The 21698-nt window shown below is 32.3% G+C and overlaps 1 protein-coding gene across 2 annotated transcripts; it reads right to left on the bottom strand.

The window, feature by feature from the left end:
- Positions 1-66: 66 nt before the first annotated feature.
- On the bottom strand, positions 67-19876 carry LOC137816743 (CHD3-type chromatin-remodeling factor PICKLE-like). Of its 2 annotated transcripts, none has more exons than XM_068620022.1 (41): positions 19270-19876; positions 19031-19168; positions 18791-18948; positions 18328-18489; positions 17990-18201; positions 17787-17882; positions 17563-17699; positions 17298-17474; positions 17066-17176; positions 12422-12553; positions 12049-12192; positions 11736-11885; positions 10377-10514; positions 10137-10294; positions 9655-9816; positions 9283-9527; positions 9090-9185; positions 8867-9003; positions 8566-8778; positions 8330-8437; positions 7608-7658; positions 7434-7533; positions 7177-7319; positions 6951-7054; positions 6444-6582; positions 6113-6282; positions 5712-5778; positions 5517-5639; positions 5132-5241; positions 4968-5052; positions 4631-4831; positions 4126-4279; positions 3933-4038; positions 3765-3839; positions 3366-3427; positions 2830-2906; positions 2210-2340; positions 1534-1915; positions 871-1003; positions 628-701; positions 67-506 (listed from the first exon to the last, which is right to left on the bottom strand). In XM_068620022.1, exons 1-41 carry the CDS (start codon positions 19327-19329, stop codon positions 357-359), a joined length of 5571 nt encoding a protein of 1856 aa, XP_068476123.1. In that variant the 5' UTR covers positions 19330-19876; the 3' UTR covers positions 67-356. The 2 variants fall into 2 exon arrangements, with proteins under 2 accessions (XP_068476123.1, XP_068476124.1); XM_068620023.1 differs by having other exon boundaries at positions 253-506; positions 3933-4035.
- Positions 19877-21698: the final 1822 nt, after the last annotated feature.

The raw sequence follows: 21698 nt of genomic DNA, 5'->3' as shown, positions 1-21698 counted from the left end.
GTATCTATTAAAATGTAAAAATGTTATCAAAAAGTGTTTAGTTACATAGAATATCCGCTACATTTGATAAGGAGTTCAATAAATAATGAGATTTGAGATTTTCATGCTACAAAGTACAACAAATTTCTCTTTCGCCATTAATGGTGGTACAATTCTTAGTTTTGATACATATTTGATACATACAACAGCAATTCTTAGTTTTGATACATATTTGATACATACAACAGATTGCTGATAAAAAAAAAAAAAAAATTCCCCATGTGATCTGAAATCTTGGTATTTCATGCATCTCTCCATCACCACATGTTTAGCTTTGCATTTAACTTCAGAACCAGACAGCAATCCCAGAACTGTATTTAATCTGCAATATCTTTACCATTTAGAATTGTATTGATATCTGCAGAAATGCTTTGGAGTAGACCCAAGTTCTGAATAGCCTGCTGTTGTGCCTGGTCTGTTGCCGTTTCGACTAAACCCATGGCGCTTTCCTCCACAGTTGAGCACATCTGCAAATATAAAGGGATATATAGTTTATAAAAATGTTTCCTACCCTCTGTTACATCATGCACTCATCCTTCATAAATAAGGCACCACTGGTGAAGACCAGTGAAACAAATATATTTGTACCTCATTGTAGAGAGATACTAATTGCAGGCGATCTTGTTCAAAGTCACATGCAGAAGTATAAATATCCTCTGTGTCTGCAGAAAAGTGGAAGGGCAAAAATCAAGTGTCTGTCTTTGGCATGCAGATAGCAACAAGAAATAGCAATAAAGGCTCTTCAAAGAAAAATACCGAAACAAAATGAATATAAAGAGAAAACAGCACTACATAATCTGATGCAAAATAGACAATTGCATAGCATTGTACCAATTCCTTTGACTTGAGGCAGATGATCAGCCACACTTTCGTCAGTCTCAGAGGCGATATTCTCTGTGACATCTACTCGCGTGCCCTTACCTTTATGTTCTTCAGTTTCCAGCTCATTTGGTTTCGAATCTCCCTGCACAAGTTCATGAATTAGTCTGATGCCAAGCAAGTTTTTAGAATTTGGAATTAAGACTCAATTCCACAAAAATGACTGATAAGATGGGAGATTAAACCACCACCCATGAAATTGCTACTGAAGTATCCAAAAAAAGGCCACAACTATTGCAGACAAGGACTGATCAACACCTGCAGAATCAGTTTCTTGTACGAGAACACTAATGTTTTTATGAGAAAAAATAAAACTGACAAAGGAGAGAGAAAGAAACAAATTTTAGAATATAGAACATTATGAGACTCTTTAAAATCTGTTAAGAACTCAAACTAAAACAAAAAACACTTGGAAGTTATTAAAATAAGCAACCAGATTTGTTTCTTTTATGTATCCTAGCACAATTAAACAACCAGCTACCTTAACAGAACGAATCTTCCAAGACAAAAATAGCATGATCAACTAACATTTTGGCCATATATCCATGAATTCCAATGAGAAAAAACTTGAGTAATAAAATAGAAGTTGAGTACAATGGAGTCTAATGCACTTACATAGTATTCTTTTTGGCACTCAGCGTTGAGACCTTTTTCCAAGAGACGAAACCTTTTCTTTATAAACTCAGTCTGTGCTTTCTGAATTTGTTTATAGTCATGCCCCACCACAGACTTACGGAATGCTTGGACTTGCTTCCGACGATGACTAGAACCACGCGAAACACTCTTCTTAGATTTGGTGAAGCTCGATTCCACGTTTGTCATATTTGCACCGTCAGCAGCAATGTCACTCCTAACATTCTCACCGGATGGGGGGCAGCTAGACTGCACATTTGTCACATCAGACTGTAGAACTGGAATATTCAACTCCTGACAGATAACCTTCTGAAGATTCAGATCCTTATCTTCAGCAATATCATGCCACCTTTCATAACCATGCCTTGAAAAGAAAAGAATCAAGTTTAGAAAAGTTACACCGTTAGAGCACAGCAAAACACCTTCTAGATTCTTGTCTCACAAATCATAAAATGAAATGGAAATACCAGCAAAAATGTACAATACAAATTTATGGTATTCAAGCCTAAAACTCTTTCATGGTTAATAACATGCTGTTGGAACTTGGAACATCTTTCACATTAAATTGTTTAAATTCGGAGAGGCGTTTCAGAAAGATAAAATAGAATTCAATTGACCATGCCTACAATGATAGGGAAATTTATCTACTAAAACATACTTCAACATGGCATGCAGTAGCACTACATCGTGCTCCTCCTTCCAGATCTTTGTAGCCTTCAGACCTGGATAGCGTGATAAGATATCATCTGAGAAAAGTGGAGTTTCAGGATTTTCTGATATAAACTTCACCTGTCATTCCAAGACAAAGAAAACATTCATCAGCTAGAGATAATATTAACTTTTGAAAACACCCTTTCAACAAAATAGAAAACAGAAAAGCAATGAAATTAGATGCATAGGTTTAAATTTTTTCACATGATATTGATCACCAATTCATGATCAATAAAAAGAGGTGAAAAATATTAATTTTATTTGGCTGGAGATAGAAAAAGACCGCACCATTCATCCATATGCTATTATCCCAAATATTTTCTAGAATATGGTTGTTAGAATACGTAAATATGGTCATTCAGTAGCTACTTATTACCCATTCTCCATACAATATTAACGTTTAAGTAGTTAAATGTTCCTGAACTGATTTTTAAACAAGAACTCCATTTTAGTAATTTGGAATAATTTTTTTATATTGGTGCAAGGTGGAAACAAAGAGAATAAATAGTATGCTAAACACAAGCAATAAAAAGCTTAAAACCCAAAAGAATTATTTGAAAAACTTACTTTCTCTCTTAGAAGGAGCAGAGCTGCAATCCTTACAAGCACATCTGGTATTTGAAGTCCTTCTTTTGGAACTCCATCTAAAGACACATTGTATTCAGTATTAAAGGTAATAAATTACTTTGCATCACTTAGTAGTATAAGTTTCTCATCTCTGTAGTGAATTGGGACTGCTAAGAATCCTAAGCCCTTTGGGCCTTCATAAGAGTAAGAGGAAGAAATTCTGATCGTGCAACGATACATTACAACAATGCATGGATGGCTAGGATTATTTTTCATCAAAAGTCATGTGATTGTTTAAAAAATTCATGTGAAAAAACCTCAAATGATTTTTTTTAATCTTAATCATTCAAAATAAGATCTAATGTTCAGAATAATTATTCCTCAACTAAAACAAAAGCTTCATAGGAATTGAACAGAAATCAAATATCAAAGATTTCAAAAAACTCTCATAAAATCTAACGAGCAGAGAGGGAAAATAAGTGAACTGAGAATAACAAAAGAAACTGACAAAATATCAGAGCAATAAGAATCCATACCTGTGAATGTAGGGGAATCAGTAATTTCTTCCGCAATGTGAGACAAAAAGAGTTGTCCATACCTGTTCAAAAGAACGAATGCAAACAGTTGATGAAATAGTATGAGAATAAATTAGTTTTGAATGAAACTTAACATGCAGTTCACCCGAGTATTATTATGCTGAAACAAGCATTTAGTAAGCAATAACATCATGTTAGTATTATTATCTTACCCGAGTATACATATACACAATATTCTTATCATTATATGCCACTATTTTAGTATTCATATGGGCTCAATTGTCATGTAATTCCCCCTCAAAGAGAAGAGGATACAATAAAAGGTTTAAGATCAATAGCACTAAAACAAGCATAGCATTAAATTATGCAACAACAAAATGGAAAATGAGAGATAAATACATGTGGATTTCTTCAAAACTCTTCTGTTTCATGCGGGCAGTAAAGTCTGACCAGTCAAAATCACCCACTCCAAATCTGTTATTGATTCACCAAATCAGATTAACAACAATATTTCTATGTCATAAGGTTAAAAGAGACTAGACATGACCATAAACAACAGGATATAACCTCATTAAAATTTGAACAAAATCAGCCCTTTGATTTCGACTAAAACCAAGTACTTTCAGCGATCTTCCTTTCCCTTCCATTACTGGAAGTGGCTCAGGGCTCTCTGCTGTAAATGAGTAAAAGAAAATTAAAATCACATTCAAGGACAGATATTGAAAGTCCATCACTATTACTAATCAATATTGATAATTACCGCGATCTTTGGTTTTGTGAGGTTTGGTTTTGTGAGGCCTTGTGGTAGTATCAAATGAAATGGAATCATCCTCACTAAGATCCACTTCATAATTGTCATCTTTAACATCTTCACCATCGGAGCTTAGATCTCCCCAACGAGTAGAGCCTTCTCCCTTAAAAGAAATCGTAGGGGAATTGGAAAAATCGTCAATATGATACAACCTTAAACACAACTAAAATATGATAAAAAAAATTAACAAATTTGAAAAGGTAAAAAATGTGAGCCCAAAATTCCAATGTGAGCATCTATATGTGAATTTATATGTTGAAGATCCCATAAAGACTAGAGATATGATCAAATTTGGTGAGGTTAACTTAGACTTAAAATCTACTTTCTGATATGGTATTGGAGTATAATCTACCATGAGTTCTTGGACTTATCATATCACCCATTAAGTTGTTATGGGATATACCTTTCTTACAAATTAATACTTGTTAGCAGCATAAAACACTGCATAACATACCTGCCACTTGGTGCAGGTTCGCTTCCCTTTGCCTAAGGCATTTAACTCTTCAGCTCTCTGTTGTTCATATCTTTCTTTCAACAGCTCTTCCCAGTGATTTGCTTTTTTCAAACTGGCAGCAGAGGATTGATTCTCAGTTGCTACATTTTCTGCCACCTCCTCTGCTACCTCAGCCTCCTCGATGTATTCGAAATTTGCTACCTATAGAACATGATATATTTAGTCAATACAGCAAAGAATCTGAAATAATGGGAACAAAGAGATTCTAAGCAATTATTTCATAGAAAAAGAGTGGGAACACAAGAAAGCATGTGCAAAATTATATAATGGAATAAACCTTGAAGGCCTTCAGAAATCCATCTTCATCTTCACCATCCAAAGCAGGCGCCTCTTCATTACCAACTTCATCACGATTCAGCAACCTATTATGAAGAGAAACACATCAAATAAAATTCTTAAATTTAACCATACTTTACATCAGGAATGAATGTTCTTGATTACCTATCGATTGCATCAGCATCGTAATGAATTTGGCGAGATTTGCCTGCTTCATCATTTTCATCAGCAAATAACTCTTCTGAGCCGTATCTTACAATATCATCTAGCTCCTCCTAATCACGATTAAATAAGTAGTTACAATCAAAACTTCATAAATACCAATTCTTAACTGGATAAAGTTCAATTTTCATTGTCAGGAATTCAAACTATCATTTGTTTGACAAAAGAAGAGATTTTATATGTTCCTGGTCCATACCATTATTGATTATTTTTCTTAAAATAAACACAATACGTAGTAAGATAGCAAGTAATTAATCTGAATTACATGTGTTCCTTGGAAATGAGAGTGAATTACAACATACAACGTCATTATAAATGTAAAATTTACCTGCTTGATGTTTTCAGACTGCAGCTTCCCTACAACAAGGTGTTCTAAGACCATTTTCTTTTTGGTCATCTGAATCATCTTCTCTTCAATTGTTCCCCTTGTTATAAGCCTATACACCATGACCTACAATAGAAGAACTACTGTGAGCTTTCTGTCAACAATAATCAACTACATATTAATGAAAACAACTCCAACCTTCCTCGTTTGCCCAAGGCGATGCGCCCTGGCCATGGCTTGCAAATCAGCATGAGGGTTCCAGTCGCTGTAGTTTAAAGTAGGGCAGATCAGTCAGTTGTAGGCAAAAATTATTGAATTAAAATACACAATAAACAACAGAAAACTATAGAGAACAGAGATAGCAAACCAGCTTAAAGAGAAAGGATAAGAACACTATACTACTCTATTTAAACCAAAAACTTAATGTTTCTGCTTGATATGGATGCCAGAATCAAAATGAGTATAGAGAAAGTTGTATGATTTAACAGTACACTGTCAAGACTATGAAAAATATCTATTAATGTGATTTGAATATGTGTAAAAAAGGTGAGGGGAGGGAAAAAAAGGAAAAGAAATGTTGAAAACATGTAAAGCTTCACCTGTCGTATAGAATAACTGTGTCAGCTGTAGTAAGGTTTATCCCCAACCCCCCAGCTCTTGTAGATAGAAGGAAACAAAATCTTGAAGAATCTTCAGCATTGAACAAATCTATCTTTACTTGTCTTTCAGCACCTCCAACCTTGCCATCTATCCTCTCATATTGCCATTGCTAATGTTTAAAAGAGAAGGAAAACAAATTCAACATCATACAAAATAAATTTTTTTGCAAATTCTGAATGAACAAAACAAAAATTACATGAAACAGTCCCTGAATTTATCTCCTTTTATCTTAAGTCAAAGCATGCTGTCATAGATGACTAACTGGCTTACCCTATAAGAACAGTAATCTTCCAGCAAGTCAAGCATTCTCTGAAATTGGGAATATATAAGGACTCTATGACCTTGCACTTTAAGTTTCACCATCAACTTGTCTAACAATTGCAACTTCCCAGATGATTCAAGTAATTGCCTATGAAATAGAAATGAAGGAAAACGATAGTAAATCAACCATAATATTAACCAATAAAAAATGTTAATGTTAATGACTTTAAACATTAAATACTTTAGCTTAGGTGCAAAAGTTAACAATTATAAACTTCATATACTTTCTCTTTTACTTTGACAGGAACTTGGTTTAAAGTTGTTTGGATTTCCATACGGTTCAGATTGGTTTAATTGTATTCAGAATGCTGCATATGAAATGGTACACACTTTGTAGACTAAATCAAGTTAGGATTGCAACCCATAGTGATACATTATCGTTCTTTCATTTAATTAAAAAAGAATCAATGTTTCAAACAGATAATGGCACTCAGATAATATAGCATGTGAGCTTACTCATGTGCCTGATTGTCATCATTAAGAACAGGTTGAACTCCTTGTAACATGAAGGGGTGGCAGCACAGCTTACGCAGTTCCATAACAACATTGATAAGAGAAATCTGCATTAAAAGTATACAAAACACATGAGAAAAATATTACTGACATGTTCATTTTCATCCTCTTAAAGCTAAGTTAAGAATATAACACCAAAAAGTTCAGTTCATCAAAAAATGAATCTTACTTGTGCACCACCTTGGCGGGTTAATATCTCATAATTACGTGTCAAAATTGCCTTATAGTATTCTTTCTGTAGACTGCTTAATTCAACACGTAAAATAAGTTCCTTTTTTGGAGGTAGTTCCGTCAACACATCCTTCTTCATTCCTGCATGGCATAAAAAATTTGAATCCAAATTTTAGATATTCATATTTTGTAAACAAATTACTAACTAGATCATCATAACTGTGGAATAAGGAAGATTCTAAGATAGATGTATACTTCGCAAGAGATGTGGTGCCAGCATTTTATGCAGTCTCAAAATCTGCTCCTCTCTGTTGATATCCTTAAACTCTTCCTGGAACTCCTCTAAACTTCCAAACTATAAAAAGCCAAACAAAATATATTAAAAACTTACAATCATACATTCTCTTAGAATATAACTCCACTACTAACCTTTCCAGCATCAAGGAAGTGCATAAGCATAAAAAGTTCATCCAAATTGTTCTGAAAAGCAAAGAGCAAGTTGTCAAATAGGTTTCAAAATTTCATTGCATGTACCATAGGCAAAAATAAAAGAAAAAATAGTAAGAGCTAGTTCAAGGGTTCAAAACAATGTCATAAATACCTAACAAACACAGTGCAGAGTTCATAATCAATATTCATTTTATTTTTTCTGACCAAAAAATAAATAAGCAATAAAAGAATAAAAACATAAATAAATGGTCAACCTCAACACAATTGAGTTAGTGTGATAAGTTATTTTATAAACATCCCTTTATTTTCATTCTACTACACAAGTTTCCGGATTATTACATATAGAAAGGATGAGAATGTAATTTATGTTATTTTTATCAATAGAATATTTTTTATAACATAATTTAATTAATAAAAATAAAAGAGCCAATAATGGTGGTGCTACATAATTTTGTACTATTTTTTAATTGTTCATTTGCTGTTACATCTTTTTCTTCTATTCCTATTGACTGTTTTCCTATTTGTGTGTTCCATCCACCATGAAAGAATTTAGGAAAATAAAATTCTTCACTCTAATCACCAGACATGCTTTGTAAGCATTAAACAGAAACCCTAATAAAAAACAAACACCCATGTTAAAAGATTCTAAGACATCATAAGTAAATCATCAATGGCACAATGGCATGAGTTTAAGAATAAACCTGAAGAGGAGTTCCAGTCAAAAGCACACGATGTTTGGTGGAATATTGCTTCAAAGCAGAAAACAATCTAGAATTTTTGTTTTTGAGACGGTGACCCTCATCAACTATCTGCATTTAGATAAAAAAAATCCATTTGTCCACATTATTCACAAAACCAAAAATAAAAATAAAAATAAAAGGCATGCTTTAATTTTATCTAAATGGTTCTAGAACTTGAATGATGACTAGAAGTGTACCATGCTCTCCCACTTTATAGGTTTCAAAGATGATGAATCAGAATTTATCATCTCATATGAAGTCAAAAGGACATCAAACTTTATCCTTCCTTGTTTGCTGTCATAAACACTCTTTTTAGATTTATTTTTCTTTTTCACATTTTGATTCTTCGGAAAGTAAAACTCATACTCTCTGATTATAGCACGAGCATTAGCAGATCCAAAATACATAACCTGCACAAACCAACATACACTTAGAACAATAACACTTAAACCCTAAACACATAAATGGAAATATAACTAAAGAATCACATATGCATACCACATTCATGTGAGGTGCCCAAGTTGCAAACTCACGTTCCCAGTTTCTTAATGTTGAAAGCGGAGCAACCACCAGATGTGGAGAAACATTCTCTTCAAAAAGAGATGCTAAGAAAGCAATACTTTGAATGGTTTTTCCTGAAAAAGAAAAACTCAGTCTCTAAGATGACACTACTGCTTGAAACTCCAAATTAATAATAAAGGGATGAGAGACAAATAAGTACCAAGTCCCATTTCATCAGCAAGTATAACATGAGTTTGCTTGGACCATGAAAATCGTAAGAAGTTCAATCCTTCAAGCTGATAGGGATGCAGTGAACCTTCATATATGAAAGCAGGTGATTAAGTTCGTCCAAATTTGATTAAATAATATGAAACATAGTATTGTTGGAAGAATCAATCGGTCAAAATACATACCCCCTGAAAGAAATTGTGGACTACTTTCGTACTGCAAAAACTCTTTCTGCAGATTATTCGATTCAGAACCAAACTGAATACTACTTTTCTTACTAGACGAAACTTTCCTTGATCTAGACTGAAATGTGTTGAATCTTTCTATTTCTGTTTGAAATGCAGAGATATCTGCCTCCAGCTCCCAATAGCACTCATCGTATGGAAGCTCTTTCCACTTCACAAGATATTCCTTCTTGTCATCGCTACCACTGTACCATTTAAAACAACACACTCCATGACTCAGTCTAAATTTTAATCATGTCAAGTTAGGAATATGTTCATCACATATTAGTTTTCAAATAAGGAAATTGGAAATAAACTTTGTTATGGATGAACCTGCAAGCAATTATTCGATCAACCATAGTCCATTCAGATCTAATGGGAACAAAATCTTCATTAGGATTCTTGGCTGCTGCCATACGACGATGGAAGCTGTTTACTTTGATCTTTAGACCCGGCTGAGTCTTGTAAGTCTTCAAAAACTCTTCCTCGGGAACCCTAAAGAGAGAAAAATTGTAACTGGTAAATAGATCATATATAAAAAAACTCAGATCCAATAAAAAAACTCAACATGCAGTTTTGAAAAGTGAAATCAATGAACGAGATATTCAAAACTAACAACTGTAGTGATACAATAAGAGTGAGCAAGACTGCAAGATTCAGATCGAATAAAAACTCAACATGCAGTTTTGAAGAGAAATCAATGAACAAGATATTCAAAACTAAAAACTGTGGTGAACAATAACAGTGAGAAAGACTTCAAGATTCAAAAAAAGGAATAGAAAGTTATGAAATAACAAAATAATCAATGAATCTACCATGTGCAGTGCAAATATGAGAGTCCCTTCCACTTAACAAGATATTGCTTGACAAGAGTCTGCTTTGACTCCAACTTTGTTGCATCACTCTCACCAGCTGCTACCACAGAACGCATCTCACAATCTAATATCTTATCAATACCATTCATTGGGCTAGCCTGCAAAAGTAGCTGATATTATTAGTACAATCGTAAAGCCATCACTCAAGCATTACATTTGTTAAAGGTATCATAGACTTACACACAGAGGGCACCTCCAATTGTCTCGAATGAGGCTTCTAACTGGTGAGATTATACAACTTGGATGGAAAGAGTAGCTGCATGTTTCACAGCTCAGAAGATCTCCTTTTTCTCCACAAGCTTGACATGCATTCTCTTTCTAGTATTCCGAAGGATAGAAATATCGAAACATGGAATGAAAGAAAAAAGTGAGATATTTACATGTTTTACGTAACAAAATCAAATGAGCATTGATAATACCTGTTGCAAGATACCAGACATATGTGTAAAAACTTGTTTTGAGCAATGGTGGGAAATCATGGCTAACTGGGGAACCTTCACCGTGTAGGCTAAACAATGTTTGAGAAAGAAAAAAACTAGAGCTCTCTGTATCACTCTCAACAATGGTGTGAATTGTCTTGAGTCTTCATGTCTTTATAGTAACAGTTTAGTCACTATATTAATTAATTTTTATTTTTTTCAAATTAGTTTTTATTTCATGATAGTGATGTGGTTGTTTAGTTGTCATCAGTTGTTAATTGGATGTTCAAGTAATTATTTTAAATAAAATCATAATATTGATAATTCATTTTTTTCTCTACGTTCATCTTACAACTCTTAATATTATTATTTTAATTATTTTTTACATTGTTTAATTATAAATTTATCCTTTAACTGTCACATCAAGAGTTGTATTACAAATGTATCCTTTATTACATTTTTTTTATTAAAACTATCACATCAAAAAATTATATAGAACTTAAGAACTTGTGAAAAATATAATTTTTCTTTTATTTTTAGTTAAATCTCACTTTTAAATGTATAAGGAATGTGTTATGCAAATAACTTCTTTTAGTTTGAGTTCAGAGGTTTTATACCTTTTTATTTAAGAGTCGGGACATTTCTCAAATGCTTTTTTAATTTAATTTATTTATTTTGATAAAAAAAAATAATTGTTTAGTTAAATAAAAAATTTATAACAGTTGGAGTTTCATTCAAATACTCTTTGCCGTTTAAAAAAATCATTCAAATACTCTTTTTAATTTTATTTATTTATTATTGATAAAAAAAATATTTAATTAGATAAAATTTCGATGAAGATCAATGTTTATATAGAATAAGCATAATCATGAGATTTGAAATTATATATATATATATATATATATATATAAACTTTATTTAAGTGATCTCTAGAAACTAAAAACAGCCTTGAGGTACAATTAAAAGCATCCATAGAGATTGCAATTGGTAATGGCAATTAAAACGACTTTTAGATTATTGTGCTTGTATTTTTAAAATTAATTGTAACAATATAAAATAAAAAGTATAACTTAAATCAAAATTAAAATTGTGAACTCAAGAAGGAAAAGAAGCAACTTACAGTGTCACTTCTTTCAATTTTCACAAGGTTTTCTTCAAGGTTTTTGCTGAGTAAAATACCAGCATCTTCTTCATCTGGCTCATAAAGAATATAATTTGGCTTCTTTTTACAGGATCTTTCACGAAGCCGCTCAACCAAGCCACTCTCATTCTGCCATGATCAAAATTTCTCATAAGCAAGCACAAAGAACATCAGAACAATTTTTTATATCATCATCAATTATCAGAGATATGCATGCAAACACAATGAAGGAAAAAAATATGACCTAAATAAGTTAAAATTGTTAGCACAAAGAGGGAAGGAAGCAACTTACAGTGTCACTTGTATCAATTTTCTTGTTTTTTTGTTTAGGTCTCCCACGTTTCCTAGGGAGAATAACTGAATCGTCGTCATCAGAATCATCAATAGTGTATTTTTTCTTCCTTTGACTCGATCTTCCACGAAGCCCTTCAACATTCTGCTAAGATAGAATTTTCTCATAAGCATGCAGAAATATACAACACAATATCAGTTAACAAAAAGGTTAAGAGCATAAATAGTATATATCAAAGAATTTTAAACTTTTCCATTTCTCAATTACATAAGTTTAATAGGAAGTTCAACATTGGTTTCTTCTGTTACAGTAAAATATCATTAACTATCAATTAATGATTAAGCATTTCCCACAAAAATGAGAAGTAACTTACAGTATCATTTCCATCAATTTCCACATCTTTTTCTGTAGATTTCCCATGTTTTCTAGGGGATATAACTTGATCCTCCTCATCTAACTCATAGAAGCTGTAACGGGGTCTACATTTGGATGAGGTACTCATCGTCTGGTGAAAAAATATAGAATTTATGCATAACTAAGAGAGAACTTCATATCAATTAAGAGGATATTTAAAACACCTTGCTATCGAAAAAAAAATTATTTAATACATCTTACCATACCAAAGCCATGATTAAAGACATCATTTTCGTATCATAACATACAAAATAGATAGAAGAACCAATTTCTGTGCAACAGAAGTAATAATTCTTTTCATGAAAAAATTATAAGTCATTTTCAGCTTTCCATGTTTATCTCCCAGTTTAATTCTGCAATTATTTCCTTTTCCATAAAAAATAAGACTATGGTCCATTCCTCTTAATAATGCAGGTGAAATAAGGAGGGAAAAACAATAATGATATATAGGTCATCAATAAATTTATTGTTTGCTGATAAAAAAAATCTCATGCATCAATAAATTTATTCTTTGAAAAACATCATTTCAATCTCAGATTAACTCTAACAAAATTCTAAAACAAAACGGCTTACATAAATAAACAGCATTTGCAACATACATTCACATAAAACAAAAGAACAGCATCAACAAACACTAAAAACAATCCAAAACATGCAAACCAGAAGGATTCAGATCAAACTACGAAACAACTGAAAAAGAAAAAAGACAAAACAACACATCGGAAGACCATCTGGATGCTCATTTGAGGAATCTTGTAGAACAAGTATGCTATCCAGGGTAACATTTCAAGGTTTAAAAAACGCAGACAAGAGTGAAACCCTAGAACCTCATCATAGTCATGCAAGGTTCCGTAATCAAGTTTTCAAGAATACAGAAGAATTCATAAGACACCAACAACAGTGGTTTTGAAAACTTACAAAGAATAATAAAAACCAAATTTGTAAGGAAGAAAGAAACAACTCAACCAAGGACTTATAGTGACTAAGCTAACAGCAAAGGACTATAATGGAGTGAAGATAAGTTGGTGAGAACTTTAGAAATTGGAAGAGAAAGAGATTTGAATTCAAAAAGAAGCAAAGAAAGCTCACTTCTTACTGTGAGCATGAAAGTAGAAGAAAGAGTGGAATAGAGACATGATTAATAGGTACGAGGTTGTTATTAGGTTATAATAAAAAAACTAATATAATTATATTAATATGTTTTATCTTTTAAACATTATTTACAGGTAAAGAATAATATGTGTTTGTTGAGAAGTGACTTTTCTTCCTCTAGTGTTATTTTGAACCTTTTGAAAAAGAAAAAAAAAAACATTTCACTGTGTACTTCTAAAACTGTCATAATGAATAATTATTTTTTTCAATTTATCTTGAAATTTTTATATTTATTTATAATAATAAAAATATTTAAATAAAGGTGGAAGAACATACATAAGAATAATACCGAAACTGTATCTGTTTACAGAAAGTTTTGACCAAATTTGTTTTAAGCCCACAAAAGTATTGTATTATATATTTTTTATTACAAAATCATATATTCATATCATATATAGTATTAAGTATATAAATTAAATCTCTGAAATCAAGGTTAGAATGTTTTTATCAAAAGAACAAGAATTGAAGTATGTAAAAGATGTAAAAAATAAAATTAGAAAGTAATACTACTAATAGTATAGATCTTTGTTAAAAATATGTAGGCATCAAAGTATCTTTAGATAATAAAATTTAATTTTTTTAAAACCTTGTAATTATGAAAATTAATTTCGTATTCAAGAAAAAAATTCTGACTAAACATTAAATGTATATTAATATAAATAATAAAATAACTCTATTTCAATATGTTTGTGTTACTTAGTAGTTACAAGAAGATGAAATGTGAGTCTAAATATATATTTTAGTAGTTTTTCTTATATAAATCAAGGAAATATTAATTAATTATTAATTATGTCGTTTATTTATACGTGATAAACGTGTGCATTAATTTCATCACTTACATGTACAAAACCCTAATATATTTTTATTACTATTGGTAACTTTGCATTGTCCTTAGAAGCCGAAAATGAGATGATTACACGAAGTTGAATAACTCAACTTGTATTAGTAACATCTCCCGAGACTATTAGGTTTAATGCAAATGTCTTTTTTCTTTTAGAATCTTACGTGTAACAAACAGTTGCTTTAAAAAATAATTAAATACTTAAATATTATGATTTTATTGAATTAAAAAATAATTTTAATAGAAAAATGAAACTTATTAACAAATCTAAGGATATGAATGATCACCTCTATTACTCTATAAGTCAATGTTACACTTCATATACTTATTACCAAATAAAAATATTTTAGTAATCTGTTATAAAGCACTATCCATTATAAAGCATTAATATCAAATCAAAGACAGTTATTATGGCTGATTTTATTACATATTATTTATCAAATAATATAATATTTTGTAATACAAGTGTTGTGAATAACTTTTTATTCTTTCAATCTAAAAATATATATATAAACAATAAAATAATATATATATAGTTATAATTCAATGATAAATAAAATTTTCAATTTATATAACATTATAGTTTGATATAAATATATTGATGTAATTAATGTTAACATGGATTAATCTGTATCTATTTTAAAGGATCAAAATTACTTTTCAATTTCACATTTCAATTTCTTTTAATTTTATGATCAAATATAAATTACTTTTTAAAATTATCCGTGCACATTGATGAACATAGGTTAATAATTTAAGTTATGAATTTAAAAATTTATATTCACCTTATTAAAAAAAATTCTGTAAGGATAATACCCACAATGATGGTCATAAAATCTATGTTATGCTGCTTTGAGTTGGCTTCAGGATTAAAAGTCAACTTTTCAAAAAGCCAACTGGGAGAGGTGGGCATAAGGCAACCCCAATTGTGAATATACCGTCTATCCTTGATTGTGAGGTTATGAAGGTTCCTTTCACATACCTGGGTATGGCGTGGGCAGTAACCACAGGAGAACTAATTTTTGGGGGCAAAGTCATTGAAAGATAAGGAAAAGATTGGACAGGTAAAAAGGGAAATTTCTATCTTTGGTGGGGAGAATATGTATGCTCAAATCTGTTTTGTTGTCAATACCCCTATTTTATATGTCGTTCTAAAGTCAGTGGTAGATACCATCAAGAATATCTAGAGAAAGTTTCTATGGGGGGAGGAAGGTAAGAAGATAGAATGGGTGATATGGGAAAAGGTGTGTGAACCTAGAGAGGCGGGTGGACTAGGGACGAGGGACGAAGGAACCAATAGTACATTGAATGAGGCTCTTTGGAGCGTCATTAACTACTGCCTGGAGAGTTTTGATTGACAGGCTTCTGACGCGAGCTAATTTGAAGAGAATGGGGTTAGTCCTGGAAAGCAATAGGTGTGTTATGTGTGGGAAGATGAGGAAAGTGGAAGTCATGTATTCTTTGGATGTAGAGCAGCTTAGAGAGTATGGTGCCTCTGTAGTGAATGGGTGGGGGAACCAACAATATTTCATAAGGAAGGCAAATCTCATTTCCTACAGTTTAATCTGAACTGGGCTACACAAGAGATAAACAGATCTTAGAGTTGTATTTGGATTGCAATGGTCAGAGAAAATTGGAAACAAAGGAATCAAGTCATTTTTAAGAAATTTGGGTCCCTGATTGGATCCTTTATCATGTTATATGTTGTTTTTTCATTATCTTGATATGTAACTGGTTTACCTGTTATGTGCATTACCTATTGGTTAGAATTGTATTTCTCTTTATCTGTGTCTATTGGGTGGAAAGGTCATATGGTAGGGATGCAGGGACAATGATTCTCTTAGTAGTGGAGTCATATATACGTTACAAAAAGGACGACGTTGAAGAAGGGACAAGGAAGATGTTAGTGTAGAAGCAGTTTATTAATCAGAAAACGGTTATGGGTTATTTTTGCTGCAGCAAGCAGGACAAGTTTGTTAAGGGGTCTGTTAGGCAAAAAATTGACCTGTAAGCCCATGTCCAAATGTTGTCAATCTTGGTCAATGTTATGCATGCACGTTTTGTGTGATTGGTAGACCAGCCTCTGGTGCTTAAAAGATGTGGATGTGTGAAGAGTGTGATTCAAGGCAGTGAAGTGCCCATGGAAGTAGATTGGCAACAGAGGTCGGGCTTCACTTTGGCAATAAAATGTTGTACACAGGGTAAATGTTTGGAATTGTTGCAATGGGAAGGGAGCTAGCTAGACATCAAGTTTTAGATTGTTAAAATTCCAGTAGCTAGCTAACAATCAAGTTTTTTGTTTTGCTGGTTTTTGCAAAACCAGTTCTGTTTGGGTAGGGGTTGTTTAAGTAGTTTAAGATTCTTAAGTTAAGTAGTGTGTCACTTAACTTTGTTTTTCTTTGTTGATTGTTTAAATTAAGAGCATCTTATGTATAAAGATTGAGACACCCCTAAAATATTTTATTTTATTCTATTAATTCATTGCTGATAAAAAAAAAACATACTTTCTAAACATTAAGCAACCCGAATAAAAACCAACACCCATGTTAAAAGATTCCAAGACATCATAAGTAAATCATCTAAGGCACAAATGCATGAGTTTAAATAAACCTGAAGAGGAGTTCCAGACAAAAGCACACGACATTTGGTGGAATATTGCTTCAATGAAGAAAATAGTCCAGAATTCTTGTTTTTGAGATGGTGACCCTCCTCATCAACAATCTGCATTTAGATATACAAATCCATTTGACCACATTATTCACAAAACCAAAAATAAAAATAAAAGGTATGCTTTAATTTTATCTTAATGGTTCTAGAACTTGAATTATGACTAGAAGTGTACCATGCTCTCCCACTTTATAGGTTTCAATGATGATGAATCAGAATTTATCATCTCGTATGAAGTCAAAAGGACATCAAACTTTATCCTTCCTTGTTTGCTGTCATAACCACTCTTCGAAAAGTAAAACTCACACTCTCTGATTATAGCACGAGCATTCGCAGATCCAAAATACATAACCTACACAAACCAACATACACTTAGAACAATAACACTTAAACCCTAAACACATAAATGGAAATATAACTAGAGAATCACATATACATACCACATTCATGTGAGGTGCCCACGTTGCAAATTCACGTTCCCAGTTTCTTAATGTTGAAAGTGGAGCAACCACCAGATGTGGAGAAACATTCTCTTCAAAAAGAGATGCTAAGAAAGCAATACTTGGTATGGTTTTTCCTGAAAAAGAAAAACTCAGCCTCTAAGGTGACACTACTGCTTGAAACTACAAATTAAGAATAAAGCGATGAAGACAAATTTAAGTACCAAGCCCCATTTCATCAGAAAGTATAACATGAGTTTGCTTGGACCATGAAGATCGCAAGAAGTTCAATCCTTCAAGTTGATATGGATGCAGTGAACCTTCATATATACATAAACATGAATGCAGGTGATTAAGTTGGTCCAAATTTGATTAAATAATATGATACATAGTACTGTTGGAAGAATCAATCGGTCAAAATACATACCCCCTGAAAGAAATTGTGGGCTATTTTCGTACTGTACAAATTCTTTCTGAAGATTATTCGATTCAGAACCTTCCCTTGATCTAGACTGAAATGTGTTGAATCTTTCTATTTCTATTTGAAATGCAGAGATATCTGACTCCAGCTCCCAATAGCACTCATCATATGGAAGCTCTTTCCACTTCACAAGATATTCCTTCTTATCATCGCTACCACTGTACCATATAAACAACACACTCCATGAGTCAGTCTAAATTTTAATCATGTCCACTTAGGAATATGTTCATCGCATATTAGTTTTCAAATAAGGAAATTGGAAATAAAGTTTGTTATGGATGAACCTGCAAGCAATTATTCGATCAACCATAGTCCATTCAGGTCTAATGGGAACAAAATCTTCATTAGGATTCTTCGCTGAATCTATACGATGATGGAAGCTGTTTATTTTGATCTTTAGACCTGGCTGACTCTCGTAAGCCTTCAAAAACTCTTCCTCAGGAACCCTAAAGAGAGAGAAATTGTAACTGGTAAATAATAATAAATAAAAAAACTCAGATCAAATAAAAAACTTAACAAGCAGTTTTGAAAGAGAAATCAATGAACAAGATATTCAAAACTAATAAGAGTGAGCAAGACTACAAGATTCAGACGAAATAAAAACTCAACATGAAGTTTTGAAAGAGAAATCAATGAACAAGATATAAAAAACTAACAACTGTAGTGAACAATAACAGTGAGAAAGACTTCAAGATTCAAAGAAAGGAATAGAAAGTTATGAAATAACAAAATAATCAATGAATCTACCATGTGCAGTGCAAATATGAGAGTCCCTTCCACTTAACAAGATATTGCTTGACAAAATTCTGCTTTGACTCCAACTTTGTTGCATCACTTTCACCAGTTGCTACCACAGAACGCATCTCACAATCTAATATCTTATCAATTCCATTCATTGGGCTAGCCTGCAAAAGTAGTTGATATTATTAGTACAATGGTAAAGCCATCACTCAAGCATTACATTTGCTAAAGGTATCATAGACTTACACACTGAGAGCACGTCCAACTATCTCGAATGAGGCTTCTAACTGGTGAGAGTATACAACATGGATGGAAAGAGTAGGAGCATGTTTCACAGCTCCGAAGATCTCCTTTTTCTCCACAAGCTTGACATGCATTCTCTTTCTATTATTCGGAAGGATAGAAATATCAAAACATGGGGTGAAAGAAAAAAATTAAATATTTACATGTTTTACGTAACAAAATCAAATGAGCATTGATGATACCTGTTGCCATATACCAGAGATATATGTAAAAACTTGTTTTGAGCAATGGTGGGAAATCATGGCTAACTGGGGTACTACCTTCACAATGTAGGGTAAACAATGTTTAAACAACACCAAAGATAAAAGGATGTGGGGTTGTATGTGGATAGGGGTGATAGGAGAAATATGGGAAAAAAGGAATGTTATCTTGAAGAATGGCAGAGTAGATTGTGTCGAGATTTTCACTTTGACACAATATCTAGTCAAGAATGCTTGAGATCTCTCAGTAGAGGAGGAAGGGAATGTGAAATATATAACAGAAGAACTGTGTGAGGTTATGAGATACTTTCAAGTAGGTTGCAATTTTTTGGGTAATGCTTATTTATAATGGTTGTTCGTTTAACCGGAGCGGAGCGGAGTGCTATTTAGTGAAGGAACCAATTAAGTATATGGTCTAATAAATTGTTTGGGCTGACATTACTATTAGGAAACAGGAGCCTCATGATAGAATGAAAGTATAGATAATATTTAGTCAAAAAGTATATTTGTATTTTGTACGAATGATTAACCTAAAGGAGGATAAACTGGTTTAATAAACTTTGAATCTGGCTGAATGAAATAGAAAGACAGCATAGATAGGAAACTATGTGATATGTATAATAGAGACTTTATCAAAATATGTATTTTCTTTGGAGGTGTGGTTAGGGGACGAGCTCCTTTATGATATTTATTTTGCTGTTTAATATTGATTTGGAATATAGGAATGTAAAAGGTTGAAACACTCAAAAGTGTCTCAATTATTTAATTGATTCATGGCTGAGAAAAAAAAAAGAAAAACTAGAGCTCACTGTCACTCTCAACAATGGTGGGAATTGTCATCTGACTCTTCAGGTCCAGTTGGCATTTGATTGTTTAGTTATCATAAGTTGTTAATTGGGTGTCCAAGTAATTATTTTAATTAAAACCATGATATTGAGAATTTACTTTTCTCCACATTCACTGACTCTAATAATATCTTGCTATTACATACCTCAATGGTGTGTATGGACCTAAGGAATGCTTAAGATTTCTCAGTAAGTAGAGGAGAAAGGGAATAATAGATGACAAAATGACTGTGTGAGGTTATGAGATATTGTTTCAGGTAGGCTGCAATTTTTTAGGTAATGTTTATTTATAATGGTTGTTCGCTTAACGGAGTGGTATTTAGTGAAGAAACCAATTAAGTATATGGTCTAATAAACAATTTGGGCTGGTATTACTAACTTTATCTCTTTAGCAGAGATTTTTTTGGTGGGTTGCAGGAAGGAAAATAGGAGTCTCATGATGGAATGAAAGTATAGATAATATTGACTCAAATGTATATTTGTATTTTGTACGAATGATTAACCTAAAAGAGGGTAAATTGACTTAATAAACTTTGAATCTGGCTGAATGTAATAGAAAGGCAGCATAGATAGGAAATTATGTGATATGTATAATAGGGGCTTTATTTGGGCTGGTATTACTAACTTTATCTCTTTAGCAGAGCTTCATGAAAGTATAGATAATATTGACTCAAATTTATATTTGTATTTTGTACGAATGATTAACCTAAAGGAGGGTAAATTGGCTTAATAAACTTTGAATCTGGCTGAATGTAATAGAAAGACAACATAGATAGGAAACTATGTGATATGTATAATAGGGGCTTTATTTGGCCTGGTATTACTAATTTATCTCTTTAGCAGAGCCTCATGGAATGAAAGTATAGATAATATTGACTCAAATGTATATTTGTATTTTGTACGAAGGATTAACGAGAGTAAACTGGCTTAATAAACTTTGAATCTGGATGAATGTAATAGAAAGACATCATAGATAGGAAACTATGTGATAGGTATAATATGGCTTTATCAAAAGATGTATTTTCGTTGGGGTGTTGTTAACGATGAACTCCTTTATAATATTTATTTTGCCGTTTAATATTGACTTGGAGTATATGAAGCGACTTTTTAATATAAAAGGTTGAGACACCCAAAAGTCTCAATTATTTAATTGATTCATGGCTAAGAAAAAAGAAAAAAAAAACTAGAGCTCACTATCACTCTCAACCATGGTTGGAATTGTCATCTGACTCTTCGTGTCGAGTTGGCACTTGATTGTTTAGTTGTTTGGGTGTCCAAAGTAATTATTTTAATTAAAACCATGATATTGAGAATTTACTTTTCTCCACATTCACTCCCTTTGTCGATAAAAAAATCATTAAAATACTCTTAGTTGAGCATAATCATGAGACATGAAATTTTAGTTGAGCGAAAATGATGGAAGAGGGTCCGGCACCAATCCATTGAAAGTCCATCAAACATGTCAAATTGAGGCAACCATTAGAGTTATGGTCAAGAGGGGTCAAGAGGGGTCAAGAGGACGCATTTTACATGCCATAAACTCTAGTGTAGAATAGTTTTTAAATT

Source organism: Phaseolus vulgaris, chromosome 1 (assembly GCF_000499845.2).
Source record: "Phaseolus vulgaris cultivar G19833 chromosome 1, P. vulgaris v2.0, whole genome shotgun sequence".
Taxonomy (NCBI): domain Eukaryota; kingdom Viridiplantae; phylum Streptophyta; class Magnoliopsida; order Fabales; family Fabaceae; genus Phaseolus; species Phaseolus vulgaris.
This window is presented reverse-complemented; position numbering and strand designations above follow the sequence as displayed.